Raw genomic sequence first — 26,630 nt, 5'->3', positions numbered from 1 at the left:
CACACCCTACCACTCCCCCCCCTCTCCCTCGACCCCATCCAACTCCCCGTCCACCTTCCAACTTCCTCCCCCCTCCCTTCTCCTCCCCCCTTCCCTCTCCCCTCCCCCTCCCTCCCTCCCCTCCTTTCCCCTTCCCCCTCTCCCTACCCCTCCCCCTCCTCCATCCCCATCCCCCACCCCCTCCACCTCCCCTTCCCTCTTTCCCCTCCCCCTCCAACTCTCCCTCCTCGCCACTCTCCTCCCCACTTCCCCCTCTCCCCCCTCCCCCTCCCCCTGCCCACCTACATTTGGCTCGGATGTGGTACTGAGCCAAGAAAGAAAAAGACAGACTTGCATTTATATAGCGCCTTTCACGACCACCGGACGTCTCCAAGCGCTTTACAGCCAATGAAGTGCTTTTGGAGTGTCGTCACTGTTGTAATGTGGGAAACGCCAATTTGCGCACAGCAAGCTCCCACACACAGCAATGTGATAATGACCCGGATAATCTGTTTTTGTTATGTTGATTATGGGATAAATATTGGCCCCAGGACACCGGGGAGAACTCTCCTGCTCTTCTTCAAATAATGGCCGTGGAATCTTTTACACCCACCTGAGAGAGCAGACGGGGCCTCGGTTTAACATCTCATCTGAAGACGACAGTGCGGCGCTCCCTCAGTACTGCCCCTCCGACAGTGCGGCACTCCCTCAGTACTGCCCCTCCGACAGTGCGGCGCTCCCTCAGTACTGCCCCTCCGACAGTGCGGCGCTCCCTCAGTACTGCCCTCCGACAGTGCGGCGCTCCCTCAGTACTGCCCCTCCGACAGTGCGGCGCTCCCTCAGTACTGCCCCTCCGACAGTGCGGCGCTCCCTCAGTACTGCCCCTCCGACAGTGCGGCGCTCCTCAGTACTGCCCCTCCGACAGTGCGGCGCTCCCTCAGTACTGCCCCTCCGACAGTGCGGCGCTCCCTCAGTACTGCCCCTCCGACAGTGCGGCGCTCCCTCAGTACTGCCCCTCCGACAGTGCGGCGCTCCCTCAGCACTGCCCCTCCGACAGTGCGGCACTCCCTCAGTACTGCCCCTCCGACAGTGCGGCGCTCCCTCAGTACCGCCCCTCCGACAGTGCGGCACTCCCTCAGTACTGCCCCTCCGACAGTGCGGCGCTCCCTCAGTACTGCCCCTCCGACAGTGCGGCGATCCCTCAGTACTGCCCCTCCGACAGTGCGGCGCTCCCTTAGTACTGCCCCTCCGACAGTGCGGCGCTCCCTCAGTACTGCCCCTCCGACAGTGCGGCACTCCCTCAGTACTGCCCCTCCGACAGTGCGGCGCTCCCTCAGTACTGCCCCTCCGACAGTGCGGCGCTCCCTCAGTACTGCCCCTCCGACAGTGCGGTGAGTGTTGTTGGAGATGCGCCCGTCCAGGCAAATGGAGTAGGGACGGGAGCTCGGAGCTTGTGAATCCACGGTGGCCTGGAGACTGAATGGCCGATCTCACTGAGCCCTCTGGTGATGTAACGTTCCAGAGAGGCAGAGAGGGGGCCGGGACGGAGGAGTGGGGGGGGAAGACCCAGTGTCCTGAAATTCCCACCGAACTCCGTCTGCTCCCTGGCCAGCCTCTCCCGATCGGGACTGGGTGCCAAAAAAAATATTTCACAACACGTTCCCTCCAACTGTGCTCTCCCCCCCTCAACCATGAACTCCAAATACTTCCCTTTCATCCAGAGCTTGTTGACAGAGATACTGCCTGACTGATGACACGGTATCCGAAACAAGACACAACCCACCCGCTCTCCAGCCTGCGGCAGGGAGTGTGCAACAAAGGCACAAAGGACTTGCATTTATATAGCGCCTTTCACGACCACCGGACGTCTCTAAGCACTTTACAGCCAATGAAGTACTTTTGGAGTGTGGTCACTGTTGTAATGTGGGAAACGCTAATTTGTGCACAGCAAGCTCCCACACACAGCGATGTGATAATGACCCAGATCATCTGTGTTTTTAGTGGTTGGTTGAGGGATAATTATTGGTCCCCAGGACACCTCCAAATAGTGGCCACGGGATATTTTACGTCCGCCCCAAGAGAGCAGACGATGCCTCGGTTTGACATCTCATCCAAAAGACACTGCGGCGCTCCCTCAGTACTGCCCCTCTGACTCTTCAGCACTGTGCAGGAGTAGGCCATTTGGCCCTTCGAGCCTGCACTGTCGGAGGGGCAGTACTGAGGGAGCGCCGCACTGTCGGAGGGGCAGTACTGAGGGAGCGCCGCACTGTCGGAGGGGCAGTACTGAGGGAGCGCCTCACTGTCGGAGGGGCAGTACTGAGGGAGCGCCGCACTGTCGGAGGGGCAGTACTGAGGGAGAGCCTCACTGTCGGAGGGGCAGTACTGAGGGAGCGCCGCACTGTCGGAGGGGCAGTACTGAGGGAGCGCCGCACTGTCGGAGGGGCAGTACTGAGGGAGCGCCGCACTGTCGGAGGGGCAGTACTGAGGGAGCGCCTCACTGTCGGAGGGGCAGTACTGAGGGAGCGCCGCACTGTCGGAGGGGCAGTACTGAGGGAGAGCCTCACTGTCGGAGGGGCAGTACTGAGGGAGCGCCGCACTGTCGGAGGGGCAGTACTGAGGGAGCGCCGCACTGTCGGAGGGGCAGTACTGAGGGAGCGCCGCACTGTCGGAGGGGCAGTACTGAGGGAGCGCCGCACTGTCGGAGGGGCAGTACTGAGGGAGCGCCGCACTGTCGGAGGGGCAGTACTGAGGGAGCGCCTCACTGTCGGAGGGGCAGTACTGAGGGAGTGCCGCACTGTCGGAGGGGCAGTACTGAGGGAGTGCCGCACTGTCGGAGGGGCAGTACTGAGGGAGTGCTTTACTATCAGAGGGGCAGTACTGAGGGAGCGCCGCACTGTCGGATGAGACATTAAACCGAGGCCCCGTCTACTCTCTCAGGTGGATGTAAAAGATCCCAGGGCACTATTTTGAAGAAGAGCAGGGGAGTTCTCCCCGGTGTCCTGGGGCCAATATTTATCCCTTAACCGACATCAGTAAAAACAGATGATCCGGGTCATTATCACATTGCTGTGTGTGGGAGCTTGCTGTGCGCAAATCGGCGTTTCCCACAATACAACAGTGACTATACTCCAAAAGTACTTCATTGGCTGTAAATCGCTTTGGGACGTCCAGTGTGGGGGAAAAGGTGCTATATAAATGCAAGTCCTTTGTTGTTGGGAGAGGCGTGTCGCTGGGTGTGGGACTGAGCTTGGCTTTGGTGCCTGGCCCGGCTGAGCCAGCCGATCGTCGCTGGCCTGGCATCGGAGGGACGACTGGGGGCCTCAGCCACGCTTGGCAGGGGAGGGGACGAAAGGCTGCCCTCTGACCTCGCCGGGAAGAGGCAGACGTGTCAACCCCGGACAAGGTCAGAGTTGGCCAGGTTCTTGCTCCATCTGGTGGGCCACTGTGGTGATGCAGCGACTGACGTCAATCATAAAACCTCACGTGGCAAAGTCACATGATGGTAGTATCTCTCTTGCGGCCATTTGTCGGGTGTCCGTTTCCCATTCTACTTTGATCCCTAGCCCTCGGGAATTACAGGAAGGACTCCACGTAACGCAACGTTTAGGCTTAAACCCAACTGTTAGTTTATTGCACGAAAACCAACTAAAAATGACAGAACAAGACTTCTGAGAGAATTGACCGAAGACATACAATCGCCCATCCAGCCAGTTGCTGCTGTTGTCGATTGCAGGCACATGCTCATTGTTCCTTGACCGGCTGTTCCTCTCTGATGTTCCCTCCTTTTCGTCCTGCTTCCGATCTGATGTTCTCATTCTCGACCTGAGCTGTTGTTCTCAGCTCTGGCATACATCATCATCATCATAGGCAGTCCCTCGGAATCGAGGAAGACTTGCTTCCACTGTTAAAGTGAGTCCTTAGGTGGCTGAACAGTCCAGTATGAGAGCCACAGTCCCTGTCACGGGTGGGACAGACAGTGGTTGAGGGAAGGGGAGGGTGGGACTGGTTTGCCGCACGCTCCTTCCGCTGCCTGCGCTTGGTTTCTGCATGCTCTCGGCGACGAGACTCGAGGTGCTCAGCGCCCTCCCGGATGCACTTCCTCCACTGAGGGCGGTCTTTGTTTGATGAACACATCTTCTGCTGGGCTGGTTTTCAGCCAGTGCGCCTGGATGGGTTTGGATGGCTGGATGATGGGTCTGGGCCTGTTTGCGTGGCCACAATTCACACACGGAATCGACAGGGCAAAAGATAACTCCTCATCTTTGATGTCCCGTTATCCAAGAATGCACGCCTTGTGGGATCCTTTGTTGTCCTGCGTATTTTGCAGACTTGTAGTCTCCACAGGGAACTGGTTTTCCCCCTCCGGCCAATCAACCCAGGGGCTCCTCTGCACGATTGTATCAAACGCTTTGTGATCGGGTCTCGCTCCTGGCCACAGAGATTGCATTAATTGGTGATGTGCCCCAGGCTGGCGCCCTTTTGTCCCGCCCAACAGTCCCAAAGGTTTCCTTTAAACCCTTTTAGTCCGTGGCCTCTTGCTGTGCCTCGATTGTGTAAATGTGTAACCCTTACACCACTATGTAGAGTGTGTGCTGTGTTAGCGATGGTGCAAGGATCTATTACAGTTCCAGTGCCCTTGTGGTTGTATAGCCTGCTGTCCAGGGCGGTCATATTGGCCACCCAGGGCAAGAACAACTCGCCATTATTAAGTTCCTTTAACATAAGCATGTAAGAATTAGGAGCAGGAGTCGGCCATTCGGCCCCTCGAGCCTGCTCCACCACTCAATGAGATCATGGCTGACCTTCGACCTCAACTCCACTTCCCTGCCCGATCCCTCGATTTCCCCGAGAGTCCAAAAATCTATGGAGCTCAGCCCTGAATATACTCAGTGACCCAGCCTCCATGGCCCTCTGGGGCAGAGAATTCCAAAGATTCACCACCCTCTGAGTGAACAAATTCCTCCTCATCTCAGTCCTAAATGGCCGCCCCCTTATCCTGAGACTGTGACCCCTGGTTCAAGACTCCCCAGCCCCGGGGGGAAACACCCTCCCTGCATCTACCCTGTCAAGCCCCACAGTAAGACGTCCCTGGCCGCTTCCCAGGAGCGTGATCAGACAATATTTGACACCGAGCCCCACGAGGAGAGATCAGGGCAGGTGACCAAAAGCTGGGTCAAAGAGGTGGGTTTTAAGGAGGGTCTTAAAGGTGGAGAGAGAGGCGGAGAGGTTTAGGGAGGGAGTTCCAGAGCTTGGGGCCCAGGCAGCTGAAGGCACGGCCACCGATGGTAGAAATCGGGGGATGCACAAGAGGGCAGAATTGGAGGAGCGCAGAGATCTCGGGGAGAGGGTTGTGGGGCTGGTGGAGGTTACAGAGATAGGGAGGGGGGAGACCAGGAAGGGATTTGAAAACAAGGATGAGAATATTAAAAGTGAGGCGTTGCCGGACCGGGAGCTAATGAACGAGAATGGCATGGAGTCAGTGCTTTGACTGTGAGTGACACATAATAAGAGAAAGTCCTTCTGTTCAAGTGTGTCCTGACTGCTTAGTATAAATAGCATCGAGTGCGGGACACGAGCTTGACCTTTGCTGTTTGAGGCCTTTCCCCTATTGGCCAGATCCACAATCTGGAGATATCGTTCCCAGAGGATTTTGCCATCAGATTTCAGTTAAATTATGACCAATCCCGGAACCAATTTATCAAAGAGGTTTAATTCCCCATTCGATAGATTAGAAGGAGATGAGTTTTTTAGTCTTTGTCCTTGTTTATTAACTCAGCATAAATAATAACAGACACTGGTTCAGGAAAAGGTTGTGGGATGTTTACTTGCAAATATGCTGTCGTCTCAAAACTTCTCCGAGGATTAGTGTGATTCATGTTAATGTAGCATGCACACTCCATACTTGGGATCTCAGTATTATGGGCTCAGAATTTAGTGCTGGAGCAGTGCGCAGAGATCAGTCAATGTGGAGCGGAAGTGGTTAGGTCTGTTGGGATTGTGTATAGTGGGAGTGAATGGGAAGTGGTTTAGGTCCATTGGGATTGTGTACAAAGGGAGTGAATGGGAAGAGGTTTAGGTCCATTGGGATTGTGTAGAGTGGGAGTGAATGGGAAGAGGTTTAGGTCCATTGGGATTGTGTACAAAGGGAGTGAATGGGAAGAGGTTTAGGTCCATTGGGATTGTGTAGAGTGGGAGTGAATGGGAAGAGGTTTAGGTCCATTGGGATTGTGTACAAAGGGAGTGAATGGGAAGAGGTTTAGGTCCATTGGGATTGTGTAGAGTGGGAGTGAATGGGATATTAATGACTGTTCTTTGATAGATCAGTATATGTTTGAAATGAATTGTAGTTTTGATATGTGACCTGAATTTTGTATTCATATAGTGAGCAACACTTGCCACTGGTGTCCAATCAAACACTCCCAGGGCAGGTACAGGGGGTTAGATACAGAGTAAAGCTCCCTCTACACTGTCCCATCAAACACTCCCAGGGCAGGTAGAGCGCGGGTGAGTTTAGTACGGTAGAGGGTTGTGGGGAGAAGAGTTGGGGGGGACTGAACGCAGGACAAGAATCCTCGATTAGTAAACCTTTGTCCCTAGGGATCTTGGGAGTCACAGTTAATGTCAAATCAGCTTACACTTACAAAGTGAGAATTAATATAACGTAATGCCCCAAGACACCACCTAGGAGTAGGACAGCCATTCAGCAGAAATTGGGAGAATTTAGAAGAGTCTAGAACCAGGGGTCACAGTCTCAGGATAAGGGGTCGTCCATTTAGGACTGAGATGAGGAGGAATCTCTTCACTCAGAGGGTGGTGAATCTTTGGAATTCTCTGCCCCAGCGGGCTGTGGAGGCTGGGTCACTGAGTATATTCAAGGCTGAGATCGATAGATTTTTGGAGTTGAGGGAAATCAAGGGATATGGGGATCGGGCGGGAAAGTGGAGTTGAGGTCAAAGATCAGCCATGGTCTTATTGAATGGTAATCGCAGACGGGTTTAGTGGTGGCTTCTGAACGTGGCGAGAGATGTGGCAAGATTTATCAAAAGTTACTTTCTGGGATGTGGGCGTCGCTGGCCAGGCCGGCATTTATTGCCCCTCGAGAAGGTGGTGGTGAGCCGCCATCTTGAATCGCTGCAGTCCGTGTGGTGAAGGTGTTCCCACAGTGCTGACTTTGTCGGAGCGGTTTGGTACTGAGGCTCGCTGGGCTATTCCAGAGGGTCAATTAATGGTCAACCACATTGCTGTGGGTCTGGAGTGACAGGGTAAATGGTCAGAGATTCTTTCCTCTGGCTGGAGACTCCGACAGTGCGGCACTCCCTCAGTACTGCCCCTCCGACAGTGCGGGGCTCCCTCAGTACTGCCCCTCCGACAGTGCGGCGCTCCCTCAGTACTGCCCCTCCGACAGTGCGGCGCTCCCTCAGTACTGCCCCTCCGACAGTGCGGCGCTCCCTCAGCACTGCCCTCCGACAGTGCGGCGCTCCCTCAGTACTGCCCCTCCGACAGTGCGGCGCTCCCTCAGTACTGCCCCTCCGACAGTGCGGCGCTCCCTCAGTACTGCCCCTCCGACAGTGCGGCGCTCCCTCAGTACTGCCCCTCCGACAGTGCGGCGCTCCCTCAGTACTGCCCCTCCGACAGTGCGGTGCTCCCTCAGTACTGTCCCTCCGACAGTGCAGCGCTCCCTCAGTACTGCCACTCCGACAGTGCGGCACTCCCTCAGTACTGCCTCTCCGACAGTGCGGCGCTCCCTCAGTACTGCCCTTCCGACAGTGCGGCGCTCCCTCAGTACTGCCCCTCCGACAGTGCGGAGCTCCCTCAGTACTGCCCTTCCGACAGTGCGGCGCTCCCTCAGTACTGCCCCTCCGACAGTGCAGCGCTCCCTCAGTACTGCCCCTCCGACAGTGCGGCGCTCCCTCAGTACTGCCCCTCCGACAGTGCGGCACTCCCTCAGTACTGCCTCTCCGACAGTGCGGCGCTCCCTCAGTACTGCCCTTCCGACAGTGCGGCGCTCCCTCAGTACTGCCCCTCCGACAGTGCGGAGCTCCCTCAGTACTGCCCTTCCGACAGTGCGGCGCTCCCTCAGTACTGCCCCTCCGACAGTGCGGCGCTCCCTCAGTACTGCCCCTCCGACAGTGTGGCGCTCCCTCAGTACTGCCCCTCCGACAGTGTGGCGCTCCCTCAGTACTGCCACTCCGACAGTGCGGCGCTCCCTCAGTACTGCCACTCCGACAGTGCGGCGCTCCCTCAGTACTGCCCCCTCCGACAGTGCGGCGCTCCCTCAGTATTGGCACTGGGAGTGTCGGCCTAGATTGTTGGTGCTCGAGGCCCTGGAGTGAGGATTTGAACCCACGACCTTCCGGCTCAGAGGCGAGAGAGAGAGAGAGAGAGAGAGAGAGAGAGGGCGCGCTGAGCCACGGGCTGACAGTGTTAGTCGGGAGTGGCTGATGCTGATGCACACTCTCCGTGACACTGCTCCCGGAGCGCCTGCTCCCGGAGAGACCGGTGCTGTACTGTTTAGACGTGTTATGAGTCCTGGTTGTCAGGGCAATCGACTGCGACGAGCAGCCAAATTCCACAACCTCTAACAGACGGTGACCTTGACGACAGCAGCTTGTTGTAACAGCGACCTCGTGCATCCAGCAGACTTTGGGGAAACCTTTTCGCCTCACTTTGGAATGCCCCGAAATTTCTGCACTCTCCCCTCCCACGCACCCCCCCTGTTACCCCCCTCTCTCCCATTTGCCCGCTCGGCCCTGGACAATAACCCCCCCTCCCCCCTTGCCGCGGGATCACCTATATTTCCCATCCTGGGGCAGTAGGCTCCCATCCAACACGCCCCTCTCCAGGCTGGGCTGCACACCAGCTGTCGGGCCAGGATATCCAAGGCCAGCTGCAGGCTCTCGGGGCCTACTGGGCCCACAGCTGCCCTCTGCCGTCATGGCGATGGTTACACAACGTCACAAACAGCAGGAGTCGGCCATTCGGCCCCTCGAGCCTGCTCCGCCATTTCAATAAGATCATCTTCCCCGCCCTGTAATCTATGTTTGTGGAGACGTTGAGTGGGGAGGGGCTTATCCAGGTCACGTGATGTTCACAAGACTCAATGAAACCCCAGCCAGTTGGGCTCGGGGGATCCACGATGGGGCAGGTGGATGTGAGCCTGGTGGATGAACCGGTAATGTGTCGTGTGATTGTTAAACCTTTTGTTAATAAACCAACTGGTTCTTAATTACAATGTGTTGCTATGGATTCTTAAGCAAAGAACCCATGAAGCAAATACATTGTACCCCGTGCTGTACCTGCCCTGGGAGTGTTTGATGGGACAGTGTAGAGGGAGCTTTACTCTCTATCTAACCCCGTGCTGTACCTGCCCTGGGAGTGTTTGATGGGACAGTGTAGAGGGAGCTTTACTCTGTATCTAACCCCCTGTACCTGCCCTGGGAGTGTTTGATGGGACAGTGTAGAGAGAGCTTTACTCTGTATCTAACCCCCTGTACCTGCCCTGGGAGTGTTTGATGGGGACAGTGTAGAGGGAGCTTTACTCTGTATCTAACCCGTGCTGTACCTGCCCTGGGAGTGTTTGAAGGGACAGTGTAGAGGGAGCTTTACTCTGTATCTAACCCCGTGCTTTACCTGCCCTGGGAATGTTTGATGGGGACAGTGTAGAGGGAGCTTTACTCTGTATCTAACCCGTGCTGTACCTGCCCTGGGAGTGTTTGATGGGGACAGTGTAGAGGGAGCTTTACTCTGTATCTAACCCCGTGCTTTACCTGCCCTGGGAGTGTTTGATGGGGACAGTGTAGAGGGAGCTTTACTCTGTATCTAACCCCGTGCTTTACCTGCCCTGGGAGTGTTTGATGGGACAGTGTAGAGGGAGCTTTACTCTGTATCTAACCCGTGCTGTACCTGCCCTGGGAGTGTTTGAAGGGACAGTGTAGAGGGAGCTTTACTCTGTATCTAACCCCGTGCTGTACCTGCCCTGGGAGTGTTTGAAGGGACAGTGTAGAGGGAGCTTTACTCTGTATCTAACCCCTTGCTGTACCTGCCCTGGGAGTGTTTGATGGGACAGTGTAGAGGGAGCTTTACACTGTATCTAACCCGTGCTGTACCTGCCCTGGAAGTGTTTGATGGGACAGTGTAGAGGGAGCTTTACTCTGTATCTAACCCCCTGTACCTGCCCTGGGAGTGTTTGATGGGACAGTGTAGAGGGAGCTTTACTCTGTACCTAACCCGTGCTGTACCTGCCCTGGAAGTGTTTGATGGGACAGTGTAGAGGGAGCTTTACTCTGTATCTAACCCCCTGTACCTGCCCTGGGAGTGTTTGATGGGACAGTGTAGAGGGAGCTTTACTCTGTATCTAACCCCGTGCTGTACCTGCCCTGGGAGTGTTTGATGGGACAGTGTAGAGGGAGCTTTACTCTGTATCTAACCCCCTGTACCTGCCCTGGGAGTGTGTGATGGGACAGTGTAGAGGGAGCTTTACTCTGTATCTAACCCCCTGTACCTGCCCTGGGAGTGTTTGATGGGACAGTGTAGAGGGAGCTTTACTCTGTATCTAACCCCCTGTACCTGCCCTGGGAGTGTGTGATGGGACAGTGTAGAGTTCGGGGAAGGGTGCAGGGAAAGATGAACAGGTCTATGACCGGGTAGAGGGCAGAAGGTGATTATATTGCTGAAGGGGTTGATAATGAGACGAGCAAAGAAACAAAAGATGAATGTGGAGCAGATGTAAGTGGTCGCAGGATGGGGGTGAGGGGAATCTGATAAAATCTGCCCCCGTGGCCTGGGATTGTGGGGATAGATCACGTTGTGCCCCAGGGGCCAATATTGGGATACAATCTCGAGGTCGGGGGCAGCTGAGTGCGAGAATGATTTATTTTCGGACTTGTATTGGGAACTCCATGAAGGTGTCTTTGTCGAGGATCTGGAAGAGGGCTCTCCGATGGAATGTTATTGTGTGCCAAGTCCAACAGAGATTATATGTTTGGTTTTGTTTGCTTATGGTCCGTGACATGTTGTGGGGAACCTGTGGTAATGTATTTCCTCAGGGGTTCTTGGCTTAATACGTCACACTGCTCTTAAGAACTAGTTGGTTTATTAGCAAAAGGCTTAACAATCGCACGACACATTACCGGTTCATCCACCAGGCTCACAACCACCTGACCCATCGTGGATCCCCCAAACCCAACTGGTCGGGGTTTTATTGAGTCTTGAGAACGTCACGTGACTGGCTAAGCCGCTCCCCGCTCAACAGCTCGACCAACCCGTGAGCGTGCTCCCCGGGGCGTACATTACATCTGGCGGTGCTCACATCGAACAACAGCAACTGCGTTTCAAGATGCTGGTAGACTCCAGCCAGACTACGCTGTTCCAACACAGAACAGCAGTGTTTTTTAAAAATCCGTTCCTGGGATGTGGGCACCGTTGGCAAGGCCGGCATTTATTGCCCATCCCTAATTGCCCCTTGAGAAGGTGGTGGTATGAGACATGAATTGGCTAGAATAGACTGGCGAGTGATACTTAAAGGGTTGATGGTGGATAAACAATGGCAAACATTTAAAGATCACATGGATGAACTTCAACAATTGTACATCCCTGTCTGGAGTAAAAATAAAACAGGGAAGGTGGCTCAACCGTGGCTAACAAAGGAAATTAAGGATAGTGTTAAATCCAAGGAAGAGGCATACAAATTGGCCAGAAAAAGCAGCAAACCTGAGGACTGGGAGAAATTTAGAATTCAGCAGAAGAGGACAAAGGGTTTAATTAGGAGGGGGAAAATAGAGTATGAGAGGAAGCTTGCCGGGAACATAAAAACTGACTGCAAAAGCTTCTATAGATATGTGAAGAGAAAAAGATTAGTGAAGATAAACGTAGGTCCCTTGCAGTCAGATTCAGGTGAATTTATAATGGGGAACAAAGAAATGGCAGACCAGTTGAACAAATACTTTGGTTCTGTCTTCACGAAGTAAGACACAAATAACCTTCCGAATATACTCGGGGGCTGTGTTTGGGCCGCCTCTCACTGTGTGCTCGCTCTGCTCTGTGACAGGAGGATAAGTCGACGCTGCTGGAGAGAATGCGCGTGGACCCGCCGCGGGACGGAGGGAGCCCGGAGACGAGGTTAATCTTCCTGCAGAGGTTGCTGCAGAGCAAGCGGCGGGAGAGGAGAAGAGGTAAAACAATCCCGCGCCTACAGCGCCACCTAGTGGTCCACTCCGCCTGGTGGCCAACTGTGGTACTGCAGCCGTTGCTCGTTTCGCGAGTGAACCATCTTGGACTTTAGTGTTTGTGATGTTGTCGTCAATATACCGCAGTAAGAAAGCAGCGCTTTCCTTGTTCTTCGGCCAATCGTCTTAAATCTGTGTCCCTCTGGTTCCCGACCCTTCCACCAATGGGAACAGTTTCTCTCGATCTCCTCTGTCCGGACCCCTCATGATTTTGAACACCTCGATCAAATCTCCTCTCAACCTTCTCTGCTCCGAGGAGAACAACCCCAGTTTCTCCAGTCTCTCCCCGTAACTGAAGTCCCTCATCCCTGGAACCATTCTGGTAAACCTTTTCTGCGCCCTCTCTAAGGCCTTCACATCCTTCCTAAAGTGCGGGGCCCAGAATTGGACACAATACTCCAGTTGAGACCGAACCGGTGTTTTATGAAGGTTCAACAATGTCCCTGCGTTTGTACTCTGTGCCTCTATTTATGAAGCCCAGGACCCTGTGTGCATTTTTAACCGCTTCCTTAACCTGCCCTGCCACCGTGAGAGGCTTGTGCCCACATACCCCCGGGTCTCTCTCTTCCTGTGTCCCCCGAAAAATTGTACCCCTCTACATAGAATTCCAGCGAGTGTACAGCCCAGGAACAGGCCGCTGGGCCCACTGCTCTGTGCCGGGGTGTGTGCTCCACATCAGCAGCCCCCCACCCCTCTCCATCTCACCCCCATCACCATTCCCCCTCCTCACTCTCCCCTCCGAAATGCATCACTCCGCACTTGTTGGTTGAACTAGGATTTAGAAGTCTCCACCCTGTATATTGCGGCTGTAATACAAAGGACAAGGAGCGTTAAAAAAACAAGCCCGAAGGCTCTGTGCCTCAATGCGAGGAGCATTCGTAATAAGGTGGACAAATTAACTGCGCTGGCAGCTGTTAACGGATATGATGTAATTGGGATTACGGAGACATGGCTCCAGGGTAACCAAGGCTGGGAACTCAACATCCAGGGATATTCAACATTCAGGAAAGATAGACAGAAAGGAAAGGGGTAGCGTTGCTGGTTAAAGAGGAGATTTACGCAATAGTAAGGAAGGACATTAGGAGGGGGGAAAATGGAGTATGAGAGAAAGCTTTGGTTCTGTCTTCACAAAGGAAGACACAAATAACGTTCCGGAAATACTATTGGACCGAGGGTCTAGCGAGAAGGAGGAACTGAAGGAAATCCTTATTAGTCAGGAAATTGTGTTAGGGAAATTGATGGGATTGAAGGCCGATAAATCCCCGGGACCTGATAGTCTGCATCCCAGAGTACTTAAGGAAGTGGCCCTAGAAATAGTGGATGCATTGGTGGTCATTTTCCAACAGTCTATCGACTCTGGATCAGTTCCTATGGACTGGAGGGTAGCTAATGTAACACCACTTTTTAAAAAGGGAGGGAGAGAGAATACAGGGAATTATAGACCGGTTAGCCTGACATCAGTAGTGGGGAAAATGTTGGAATCAATTATTAAAGATGAAAGAGCAGCGCATTTGGAAAGCAGTGACAGGATCAGTCCAAGTCAGCATGGATTTATGAAAGGGAAATCATGCTTGACAAATCTTCTAGATTTTTTTGAGGATGTAACTAGTAGAGTGGACAAGGGAGAACCAGTGGATGTGGTGTATTTGGACTTTCAAAAGGCTTTTGACAAGGTCCCACACAAGAGATTAATGTGCAAAATTTAAGCACATGTTATTGGGGGTAATATATTGATGTGGATAGAGAACTGGTTGGCAGACAGAAAGCAAAGAGTCGGAATAAACGGGTCCTTTTCGGAATGGCAGGCAGTGACTAGTGGGGTACTGCAGGGCTCAGTGCTGGGACCCCAGCTGTTTACAATATATATAAATGATTTGGACGAAGGAACTGAATGTAATATCTCCAAGTTTGCAGATGACACTGAGCTGGGTGACAGTGTGAGCTGTGAGGAGGATGCTAAGAGGCTGCAGGGTGACTTGGACAGGTTAGGTGAGTGGGCAAATGCATGGCAGATGCAGTATAATGTGGATAAATGTGAGGTTATCCACTTTGGTAGCAAAAACAGGAAGGCAGAATATTATCTGAATGATGACAGATTAGGAAAAGGGGAGGTGCAACGAGACCTGGGTCTCATGGTACATCAAGACATTGAAAGTTGGCATGTAGGTACAGCAGGCGGTGAAGAAGGCAAATGGTATGCTGGCCTTCAGAGCTAGGGGATTTGAGTATAGGAGCAGGGAGGTCTTGCTGCAGTTGTACAGGGCCTTGCTGAGGCCTCACCTGGAATATTGTGTTCAGTTTTGGTCTCCTAATCTGAGGAAGGATGTTCTTGCTATTGAGGGAGTGCAGCGAAGGTTCACCAGACTGATTCCAGGGATGGCAGGACTGACATATGAAGAAAGACTGGATCGACTAGGCTTATATTCACTGGAATTTAGAAGAATGAGAGGGGACCTCATAGAAACATATAAAATTCTGACGGGACTGGACAGGTTAGATGCAGGAAGAATGTTCCCAATGTTGGGGAAGTCCAGAACCAGGGCTCACACAGTCTAAGGATAAGGGGTAAGCCATTTAGGAACGAGATGAGGAGAAACTTCTTCACTCAGAGAATTGTGAACCTGTGGAATTCCCTACCGCAGAGAGTTGTTGAGGCCAGTTCATTGGATTTATTCAAGAGGGAGTTAGATGTGGCCCTAACAGCTAAAGGGATCAAGGGGTATGGAGAGAAAGCAGGAAAGGGGTACTGAGGGAATGATCAGCCATGATCTTATTGAATGGTGGTGCAGGCTCGAAGGGCCGAATGGCCTACTCCTGCACCTATTTTCTATGTTTCTATGTCAACTATTCTTGTCTGTCTCCCTCCAGTCCCTTTCAGCTTCTCAGCTACCAGACGATCTGCCCCAAGTGGCCAGTCAGATTGTGTCTGTGTGTGTGTTGTGTGTCTGTGTGTGTGTCTGTGTGTGTCTGTGTGCGTGTCTGTGTGTGCGTGTCTGTGTGTGCGTGTCTGTGTGTGTGTGTCTGTGTGTGTCTGTGTGTGTCTGTGTGTCTGTGTGCGTGTCTGTGTGTGTGTCTGTGTGTGTGTCTGTGTGTGTGTCTATGTGTCTGTGTGTGTGTGTGTTGTGTGTCTGTGTGTGTGTCTGTGTGTGTGTCTATGTGTCTGTGTGTGTGTATGTCTGTGTATCTGTGTGTGTGTGTGTGCCTGTGTGTCTGTGTGTATGTGTGTGTGTACGTGTGTGTGTGTCTGTGTGTGTGTGTGTCTGTGTGTGTTGTGTGTGTCTGTATGTCTGTGTGTGTGTCTGTGCGTGTCTGTGTGTGTCTGTATGTCTGTGTGCGTGTCTGTGTGTGTGTCTGTGTGTGTTGTGTGTCTGTGTGTCTCTGTGTGTGTATGTGTCTGTGTGTGTGCCTGTGTGTCTGTCTGTGTGTCTGTGTGTGTGTGTCTGTGTGTGTGTGTGCCTGTCTGTGTGTCTGCGTGTGTGTGTGTGTGTCTGTGTGTGTGTGTGTCTGCGTGTGCCTGTGTGTCTGTGTGTGTGTGCGCATGTGTGTGTGTGTGTGTGTGTGTGTGTGTGTGTCTGAGCCCAAGCAAGGACGCCCGCTGGCTATTCCAACTGTGGGAGGCTGACAGGGTGGCAGTTAAGAGGTCAGTGAATCGCTCCCCTCCACTGCAAGTCAGAAGGTCGATGCCCCACTGCAGAGATTGAGCACAAAATCCGGGCCCACACACCCAGTGCAGTGCTGAGGGAGTGCCGCACTGTTGGAGGGGCAGTACTGAGGGAGCGCTGCACTGTCGGAGGGGCAATACTGAGGGAGTGCCGCACTGTCGGAGGGGCAGTACTGAGGGAGTGCTGCACTGTCGGAGGGGCAATACTGAGGGAGTGCTGCACTGTCGGAGGGGCAGTACTGAGGGAGTGCTGCACTGTCGGAGGGGCAATACTGAGGGAGTGCTGCACTGTCGGAGGGGCAGTACTGAGGGAGCGCCGCACTGTCGGAGGGGCAGTACTAAGGGAGTGCTGCACTATCGGAGGGGCAATACTGAGGGAGTGCCACACTGTCGGAGGGGCAATACTAAGGGAGTGCCGCACTGTCGGAGGGGCAGTACTAAGGGAGTGCCGCACTGTCGGAGGGGCAGTACTGAGGGAGCACTAGACTATAAATGCAAGTCTTTGCTTGGCTACAACACAACAGCGTCTGTGAACTTCAAAACCAATTCATTGGCCCGCAGTGTCGGGGCGTCCTGACAGACGCCTCTCTTTGAGTCACGTAGTTTAATAATCCCATTCCCGAGTGGTCAATCCCACCAACCTGCTCTCCACCACACACGGCCCACCTTGGAGCTGCCCAGATATGTTCCTGTCCATGGCGGTAATCATTCCTCATTCTCTTTCCCTTCACAGCCCCCGGACCGAAGATCAAGCCGGTCGCTGCTCACTTCGAAGGTAACGTCGCCACTTATTGATCGGGAGATCAGTGCATCCCGACGGCCCCTCCTGGGTGTAGGGTCTTTGCAGATTAGTGCGAAACAGAGCGTTGTGTTACATGTCAAGCCACACTGCTCACCGACACCCCACATCCCTCACATCCTCCCTCTCCCCATAATCCTCAATCAAGTGCGTGTGGGACCCGCACCCCAGTGAGAGTCAGTGTGTGGGACTGTACCCCAGTGAGAGTCAGTGTGTGTGGGACCCGTACCCCAGTGAGAGTCAGTGTGTGTGGGACCCGTACCCCAGTGAGAGTCAGTGTGTGTGGGACACATACCCCAGTGAGAGTCTGTGTGTGTGTGGGAATGTACCCCAGTGAGAGTCAGTGTGAGTGGGACTGTACCCCAGTGAGAGTCAGTGTGTGTGGGACTGTACCCCAGTGAGAGTCAGTGTGTGTGGGACTGTACCCCAGTGAGAGTCAGTGTGTGTGGGACTGTACCCCAGTGAGAGTCAGTGTGTGTGGGACCGTACCCCAGTGAGAGTCAGTGTGTGTGGGACCCGTACCCCAGTGAGAGTCAGTGTGTGTGGGACACATACCCCAGTGAGAGTCAGTGTGTGTGGGACCCGTACCCCAGTGAGAGTCAGTGTGTGTGGGACCGTACCCCAGTGAGAGTCAGTGTGTGTGGGACCCGTACCCCAGTGAGAGTCAGTGTGTGTGGGACACATACCCCAGTGAGAGTCAGTGTGTGTGGGACCCATACCCCAGTGAGAGTCAGTGTGTGTGGGATCTGTACCCCAGTGAGAGTCAGTGTGTGTGGGAATGTACCCCAGTGAGAGTCAGTGTGTGGGACCCGTACCCCAGTGAGAGTCGGTGTGTGTGGGACTGTGCCCCAGTGAGAGTCAGTGTGTGTTGGACTGTACCCCAGTGAGAGTCAGTGTGTGTGGGACTGTACCCCAGTGAGAGTCAGTGTGTGTGGGACTGTATCCCAGTGAGAGTCAGTGTGAGTGGGACTATACCCCAGTGAGAGTCAGTGTGTGTGGGACTGTACCCCAGTGAGAGTCAGTGTGTGTGGGACTGTACCCCAGTGAGAGTCAGTGTGTGTGGGACCGTACCCCAGTGAGAGTCAGTGTGTGTGGGATCCGTACCCCAGTGAGAGTCAGTGTGTGTGGGACCCGTACCCCAGTGAGAGTCAGTGTGTGTGGGACACATACCCCAGTGAGAGTCAGTGTGTGTGGGACCCATACCCCAGTGAGACTCAGTGTGTGTGGGACCCGTACCCCAGTGAGAGTCAGTGTGTGTGGGACACGTACCCCAGTGAGAGTCAGTGTGTGTGGGACCCGTACCCCAGTGAGAGTCAGTGTGTGTGGGACTGTACCCCAGTGAGAGTCAGTGTATGTGGGACCCGTACCCCAGTGAGAGTCAGTGTGTGTGGGACTGTACCCCAGTGAGAGTCAGTGTGTGTGAGACCCGTACCCCAGTGAGAGTCAGTGTGTGTGGGACCCGTACCCCAGTGAGAGTCAGTGTGTGTGGGACCCATACCCCAGTGAGAGTCAGTGTGTGTGGGACTGTACCCCAGTGAGAGTCAGTGTGTGTGGGACTGTACCCCAGTGAGAGTCAGTGTGTGTGGGACTGTACCCCAGTGAGAGTCAGTGTGTGTGGGATCCGTACCCCAGTGAGAGTCAGTGTATGTGGTACTGTACCCCAGTGAGAGTCAGTATGTGTGGGACTGTACCCCAGTGAGAGTCAGTGTGTGTGGGACTGTACCCCAGTGAGAGTCAGTGTGTGTGGGACTGTACCCCAGTGAGAGTCAGTGTGTGTGGGACTGTGCCCCAGTGAGAGTCAGTGTGTGTGGGACCTGTACCCCAGTGAGAGTCAGTGTGTGTGGGACCCGTACCCCAGTGAGAGTCAGTGTGTGTGGGATCCATACCCCAGTGAGAGTCAGTGTGTGTGGGACCAGTACCCCAGTGAGAGTCAGTGTGTGTGAGACCCGTACCCCAGTGAGAGTCAGTGTGTGTGGGACCCGTACCCCAGTGAGAGTCAGTGTGTGTGGGACCCATACCCCAGTGAGAGTCAGTGTGTGTGGGACTGTACCCCAGTGAGAGTCAGTGTGTGTGGGACTGTACCCCAGTGAGAGTCAGTGTGTGTGGGACTGTACCCCAGTGAGAGTCAGTGTGTGTGGGATCCGTACCCCAGTGAGAGTCAGTGTATGTGGTACTGTACCCCAGTGAGAGTCAGTATGTGTGGGACTGTACCCCAGTGAGAGTCAGTGTGTGTGGGACTGTACCCCAGTGAGAGTCAGTGTGTGTGGGACTGTACCCCAGTGAGAGTCAGTTTGTGTGGGACTGTGCCCCAGTGAGAGTCAGTGTGTGTGGGACCTGTACCCCAGTGAGAGTCAGTGTGTGTGGGACCCGTACCCCAGTGAGAGTCAGTGTGTGTGGGATCCATACCCCAGTGAGAGTCAGTGTGTGTGGGACCAGTACCCCAGTGAGAGTCAGTGTGTGTGGGACCCGTACCCCAGTGAGAGTCAGTGTGTGTGGGACCTGTACCCCAGTGAGAGTCAGTGTGTGTGGGACTGTACCCCAGTGAGAGTCAGTGTGTGTGGGACTGTACCCCAGTGAGAGTCAGTGTGTGTGGGATCCATACCCCAGTGAGAGTCAGTGTGTGTGGTACCCGTACCCCAGTGAGAGTCAGTGTGTGTGGGACTGTACCCCAGTGAGAGTCAGTGTGTGTGGTACCCGTACCCCAGTGAGAGTCAGTGTGTGTGGGATCCATACCCCAGTGAGAGTCAGTGTGTGTGGGATCCGTACCCCAATGAGAGTCAGTGTGTGTGGGACCCGTACCCCAGTGAGAGTCAGTGTGTGTGGGACTGTACCCCAGTGAGAGTCAGTGTGTGTGGGACTGTACCCCAGTGAGAGTCAGTGTGTGTGAGACCCGTACCCCAGTGAGAGTCAGTGTGTGTGGAACTGTACCCCAGTGAGAGTCAGTGTGTGTGGGACCCGTACCCCAGTGAGGGTCAGTGTGTGTGGGACTGTACCCCAGTGAGAGTCAGTGTGTGTGGTACCCGTACCCCAGTGAGAGTCAGTGTGTGTGGGATCCGTACCCCAGTGAGAGTCAGTGTGTGTGGGACTGTACCCCAGTGAGAGTCAGTGTGTGTGGGACCCGTACCCCAGTGAGAGTCAGTGTGTGTGGGACTGTACCCCAGTGAGAGTCAGTGTGTGTGGGACCCGTACCCCAGTGAGAGTCAGTGTGTGTGGGATCCATACCCCAGTGAGAGTCAGTGTGTGTGGGATCCATACGCCGGTGGTGGTGTGTTCAGGATGCGAGGTGAAAATTGGAGCAATATTGTTTATAATTGATGTTATGTTTGTCTTGCAGTGATGCCCTCAACAGACGATGGGATATATATCGTTGAAAGGGGTAGGTAAATATTTCTCTTCATCTCGGAAACCGTACAGTCTGTTTTTGCTTCAACACTGCAACCCAGCTTTCAGTATCTCGGATTCTGTGAACTGAATATTATCCTACCTTGCCCGGTTACCACGGAGACAAAACAGGCTACAAACATGTCTTGTACATTGGAATAAAATTACAATTAGGGAGCGCCGCACTATCGGAGGGGCAGTACTGAGGGAGTGCCGTACTGTCGGAGGGGCAGTACTGAGGGAGTGCTGCACTGTCGGAGGGGCAGTACTGAGGGAGTGCTGTACTGTTGGAGGGGCAGCACTGAGGGAGCGCCGCACTGTTGGAGGGGCAGTACTGAGGGAGTGATGCACTGTCGGAGGGGGCAGTACTGAGGGAGTGCCGCACTGTCGGAGGGGCAGCACTGAGGAAGTGCCGCACTGTCGGAGGGGCAGTACTGAGGGAGCGCCGCACTGTCGGAGGGGCAGCCCTGAGGGAGTGCTGCACTGTCGGAGGGGGCAGTACTGAGGGAGTGCCGCTCTGTCGGAGGGGGCAGTACTGAGGGAGCCCCGCACTGTCGGAGGGGCAGTACTGAGGGAGCGCCGCACTGTCGGAGGGGCAGCCCTGAGGGAGTGCTGCACTGTCGGAGGGGGCAGTACTGAGGGAGTGCCGCTCTGTCGGAGGGGGCAGTACTGAGGGAGCCCCGCACTGTCGGAGGGGCAGTACTGAGGGAGCGCCGCACTGTCGGAGGGGGCAGTACTGAGGGAGTGCCGCACTGTCGGAGGGGGCAGTACTGAGGGAGCGCCGCACTGTCGGAGGGGGCAGTACTGAGGGAGTGCCGCACTGTCGGAGGGGGCAGTACTGAGGGAGCGCCGCACTGTCGGAGGGGGCAGTACTGAGGGAGTGCCGCACTGTCGGCGGTGCTGTCTTTTGGATGCGGCGTTGAATTGAGGCACAGTGTGCTCTCTCGTCGACGTAAATGATCACAGGGCCACTATTGGAAGATGAGCAAACGAGTTCTCGTCGGTGTCCTGGGGCCAATATTTATCCCTCAATCAACATAACAAAAACAGATTATCCGGGTCATTATCACATCGCTGTGTGTGGGAGCTTGCTGTGCGCAAATAGGCGTTTCCCACATTACAACAGTGACTGCACTCCAAAAGTACTTCATTGGCTGTAAAGCGCTTTGGGACGTCCGGATGTTGTGAAAGGTGTTATATAAATGCAAGTCTTTTTTTGCCTGAAGAAAAGTGTCAGTGTTCTTCAAAGCCAATTCATTGTCCAGCTCTGGGACGTCCCGACAGATGTGTTGGGCAGCAGCCCACAGTCACATCCTCACAGCACTCCCTGACTCCCCAGAGCCTTTCCAGCATCTACAAGACACAAGTCAGGAGTGTGATGGAACACTCCCCACTTGCCTGGATGAGTTGCAGCTCCAACAACACTCGAGAAGCTCGACACCATCCAGGACAAAGCAGCCACTTGATCGACACGCTACCCACCACCTTCAACACTCACTCCCTCCACCACCTTCAACACTCACTCCCTCCACCACCTTCAACACTCACTCCCTCCACCACCTTCAACACTCACTCCCTCCACCACCTTCAACACTCACTCCCTCCACCACCTTCAACACTCACTCCCTCCACCACCTTCAACACTCACTCCCTCCACCACCTCCAACACTCACTCCCTCCACCACCGGCGCCCCCTGGCTGCAGTGTGCACCATCTACAAGATGCACTGCAACAACTCGCCAAGGCTTCTTCGACAGCACCTCCCAAACCCGCGACCTCTACCGCCTAGAAGGACAAGGGCAGCAGGCCCATGGGAACACCACCACCTCCACGTTCCCCTCCCAGTCACACACCATCCCGACCTGGAAATATATCGGCCGTTCCTTCATCGTCGCTGGGTCACAATCCTGGAACTCCCTCCCGAACAACACTGTGGGAGCACCTTCACCACACGGACTGCAGCGGTTCAAGAAGGGGGCTCACCACCACCTTCTCGAGGGGCAATTATGGGGATGGGGCAATAAATGCCGGTCTTGGCCAGCGACAAAGAAATATCAGCTCCTGATTTCTGCCCCCTCTCCCCTCCCACAGGCTCTGTGTTTGACAGACAGTCCTGTTCCTTGTGATTGAGCACATTATACGGTGCCTGCAATCATCGCCTCTGCACCCCCCTCTCGAGGCCGACGTCGATGAGACCATTGGAAGCAGGAATGGATTGGAACGGGTCAACCTGGGATTGTCCAACCAAGGCTTCCCTCTGCTGGCCAGGCCCAGAACTGCAGCCGCCAGGCACTCGACAACAACAACAACTTGGCTTCGCATAGCGCCTTTCACCTCGTAAAACATGGCGTAAAAGACTCGCGTCTCTTCGAGCGCCTTCCGCCGTCTCAGGAATGCCCCACGATGAATTACTTTGCTTGACAGCGCAGTCACTGTGGTAATGCGGGAAACAGGGTGGGCAGCCCATGTGCGCACAGCAAGATCCCACGGGCACCGACGTGATAATGACCCGAGGGGCCCCGGGAAGACGGCACTTCCGACAGTGTTTGTCCGGCCATTGGTCCGTTTTTGTGGGATCTTGCTGTTCACGAACGGGCTGCAGCGACCGCCGACCAGACGGCAGTGACTGCCCTTCAGAAAATGGCCTTCATTGGCTGTGAAACACTGGCACAATAAGGCGTTGTGTGTGAGAAAGAAAGACTTGCATTTATATAGCGCCTTTCATGACCACCGGACGTCCCAAAGGGCTTTGCACCCAATGAAGTACTTTTGGAGTAGGGGGTTGGAGCAGGTTACAGAGATAGGGAGGGGTGTAGGGGCCGGAGGAGGTTACAGAGATAGGGAGGGGTGTAGGGGCTGGAGGAGGTTACAGAGATAGGGAGGGGCGTAGGGGCCGGAGGAGGTTACAGAGATAGGGAGGGGCATAGGGGCCGGAGGAGGTTACAGAGGTGGGGGGGTGTGTGGGCTGGAGGAGATTACAGAGATAGGGAGGGGTATACGGGCTGAAGGAAGTTAGAGATAGGCAGGGGTGTAGGGTCTGGAGGAGGTTACAGAGATAGGGAGGGTGTGGGGGCTGGAGGAGGTTACAGAGATAGGGAGGGGTGTAGGGGCTGGAGGAGGTTACAGAGATAGGGAGGGGTGTAGGGGCTGGAGGAGGTTACAGAGATAGGGATGGGTGTAGGGGCTGGAGGAGGATACAGGGACAGGGAGGGGTGCAGGGGCTGGAGGAGGTTAGAAGGATAGGGAGGGGTGTAGGGGCTGGAGGAGGTTAGAAGGATAGGGAGGGGTGTAGGGGCCGGAGGAGGTTAGAAGGATAGGGAGGGTTGTAGGAGCCGGAGGAGGTTAGAAGGATAGGGAGGGGTGAGGCCACAGAGGGATTTGAACAGACGGGTGAGAATGTTACAATCCAGTGATATAATTGTTCCCAGTCCCCTGGTGTATTGAACCCTCGATAATGGGCCACGATTCTAGCGACTGATCTTGTGTGTTCCAGGGGGGATCATCAGGCAGTGGGCAGAGCGACACCTACAGCTCAAGAGTCCACTGTCGTACAACAACAGAACGGGAGAGTTCACTGTCCGCAAGGAGGGCATCTATTACATGTACAGCCAGGTAATCGCCTCGTCTCCGTGGGCCAGGGCACGCCTTATAGTCTAACTCCCCTCCGGCAACACCTCCGGGTTAACATTCACATTCTCCCCCTCGGCCTCTCCATCTCGGTCTCTCTCACTCTCTCCATCTCTGTCTCTCTCTCTGTCTCTCTCCATCTCGGTCTTTCTCACTCGCTCCATCTCGGTCTCTCTCACTCTCTCCATCTCTGTCTCTCTCCATCTCAGTCTTTCTCACTCTCTCCATCTCTGTCTCTCTCCATCTCGGTCTTTCTCACTCTCTCCATCTCTGTCTCTCTCCATCTCGGTCTTTCTCACTCTCTCCATCTCTGTCTCTCTCCATCTCAGTCTTTCTCACTCTCTCCATCTCGGTCTCTCTCCCTCTCACCATCTCTGTCTCGCCATCTCTCTGTCTCACTCTCTCCATCTCTGTCTCTCTTTCTCTCCATCTGTGTGTGTGTGTCTCTCTCTCTCTCCCTCTCCATCTCAGTCTCTCTCTCTCTCTCTCCATTTCTCTCTCTACCTCTCCATCTCTGTCTTTCTATCTCTCCACCTTTGTCACTCTCACTATCTCTCTGCCTCTCTCCCATCTTTCCGCCTCAGTCTCTCTCTCTCTCTGCCTCTCTCCCTATCTCTCCACCTCTGTCTCTCTCTATCTCCACCTCTGTTCCCCTCTCACTATCTCTCCAACTATTTCTCTATCTCTCTACCTCTGTCTCTTTCTATCTCTCTGCCTCAGTCTCTTCTCCACCTCTGCCTCCCCCTCTCTATCTCTCCAACTCTATTTCTCTCTCTCTCTCTCTCTATCTCTCCACCTCTGGATCGATAGAAGATTGGTTAACAGACAGAAAACAGAGTGTGGGAATAAATTGGTCATTTTCGGCTTGGCAGGCTGTAACTTGTGGGGTGCCACAAGGATCGGTGCCTGGGCCTGTAAGGGGTCCTCGGGGAGTGTTGTTGTGCCTTGGGTGTCTCTCTCTGGGCTTCTGCCCTCACAGCTTATGCCTGGCCTGTGAGGTACCCTGAATGCTGCAAGAGCACCCCTGGAGAGACTGTGTCCACAGCTTATGCCTGGCCTGTGAGGTACCCTGAGTGCTGCAAGAGCACCCCTGGAGAGATTGTGTCCACAGCTTATGAAGAGGGTTTTGAGACTTGTACGTCCCCACAGCTTATGCCTAGCCTGTGAGGCACCTGTGAGTGTCAAACACTCCGAACCCCTTCTTCCCTAGCCTGTGACACACAGTTGAGCATTTTCGAGGCGCTCCTCGCTTCCCTTACACGGTTCTGACATAAGACTCACGATCAGGAGATGTAATACAATAGAACTGAGACAAGGTGATTCCAAGAGGAACTTTAGGCTTCCAATTTATTTGGCAAGGTGTAACTCAACAAACAGCAATACACCAACAAAAGCAATCCCCCTAAATCCCACTAAACGGACACAACGAAAATCTTTACACCAGTTTAGCAGTACAATGCCCAACCTCCCCCCTTTCCTGGCCTAACTGAGTTGGGAGTTCGGAGGACCAGAGGTTATACTCACTACTGTGCCTTCCGCAGACTGGTGGTTTGTTTCTTCTATCTTCGGTGTCTTCGGACACTGGTTTTCCTTCAGTGTCGAGAGGCCTGTGGTTGTTGGAACACGAGGGCAGGGAACCACACACAATGCGTCAGAAACCCCTTTTTATAGCCAGATTATCCAGTCCGCCTCTCCTGCTGAAGTCGATTCTTCTCATTGGTGGACTTTGTGATTTTTGAAAAATGCAGCAGTTTTAGATTATTGCGGGTTTTTTCCACTGATGTTAACCTACTCAAGGTTTGAGTGGGTGTTGATTGTGTTGGCCTCCCGTAGCCATTGTGGAGGCCCTTGGGTTTGTTTTGGGTTCCCTAGTTTTCTGAAGGTCTGCATAATTTCCCTCCATAGTGTAAACATGGGGAAGACAATAGCCCGATAATGGCGATGAGTCAGTCCCACAGTTTTCGAGCAAGTGCTCTCCCATTGGCTTGAAAGCCCCATGCTTCGGGCTGACTCTGTCCCACCATTGGCCCTCCGGTGACCTCCCCCGTCCAATCACTGCTCTGCCACGGTCAAACCGTCTCGGTTTCAATTCACAGCACAGACCGATCCCACAGCCCTTTTCCTTCTGGGTAAAATGAGGGGGTTCCCGTCCTCCCCTACAGGCCCCAGCTATTCACAATCTGTATCAATGATTTGGATGAAAGGACCAAGTGTACTAGATCCAGGTGCGTTGACGATATGCAGCTCGGTGGGAATGTAAGTTGTGAGGAGGATGCAAAGCTCCTGCAAAGGGATATAGACAGACTGAGTGAGTGGGCAGTAGGGGGGGACAGTTGGAGTATAACGTGGGGAAATGTGAGGTTATCCACTTTGGTAGGAAAAATAAAAAAACAATCATTTTTAATGGCGGAGAAACGATGAAATGTTGTGTTCAGAGAGATTTGAGGGCCCTCATACAGGAAACACAGAAAGCGAGTATGCAGGTACAGCAAGCCATGAGGAAGGCAAATGGCCTTTATTGCAAAGGGGGATAGAGTACAACAGTAGGGAAGTTTTGCTACAATTATACAGGGCCCTGGTGAGACCGCACCTGGAGTATTGTGCACAGTTTGGGTCTCCTTACCTAAGGAAGGATAGACTTGCCATAGAGGGAGTGCTGCGAAGGTTCACCAGACTGATTCCTGGGATGGGGGGATTGTCCTATGAGGAGAGATTGAGCAGACTGGGCCGATATTCTCTGGAGTTTAGAAGAATGAGAGGTGATCTCGTTGAAACATACACAATTCCTACAGGGCTTGACAGGGTAGATGCAGGGAGGATGTTTCCCCCCGGGCTGGGGAGTCTAGAACCAGGGGTCACACAGTCTCAGGATAAGGGGTCGGCCATTTAGGACTGACAGGAGGAGGAATTTCTTCACTCAGAGGGTGGTGAATCTTTGGAATTCTCTGCCCCAGAGGGC

The 26,630-nt window shown here is 54.1% G+C and overlaps 1 protein-coding gene across 1 annotated transcript in view; it reads left to right on the top strand.

The window, feature by feature from the left end:
* The window catches only part of tnfsf12 (TNF superfamily member 12), a 63,472-nt gene that overhangs the window by 34,730 nt on the left and 2,112 nt on the right, over positions 1 to 26,630 (top strand). Inside the window, exons 3-6 of the mRNA XM_070863531.1 lie at positions 12,026 to 12,149; positions 16,598 to 16,639; positions 19,998 to 20,039; positions 23,538 to 23,656. Coding sequence (XP_070719632.1) covers positions 12,026 to 12,149; positions 16,598 to 16,639; positions 19,998 to 20,039; positions 23,538 to 23,656 — 327 coding nt within the window. The remainder of the gene's footprint in view (positions 1 to 12,025; positions 12,150 to 16,597; positions 16,640 to 19,997; positions 20,040 to 23,537; positions 23,657 to 26,630) is intronic.

Source organism: Pristiophorus japonicus, chromosome 20, assembly GCF_044704955.1.
Source record: "Pristiophorus japonicus isolate sPriJap1 chromosome 20, sPriJap1.hap1, whole genome shotgun sequence".
Taxonomy (NCBI): domain Eukaryota; kingdom Metazoa; phylum Chordata; class Chondrichthyes; family Pristiophoridae; genus Pristiophorus; species Pristiophorus japonicus.
The sequence above is the reverse complement of the archived record's forward strand: the minus strand, read 5'-3'. Positions and strand labels throughout refer to the sequence as shown.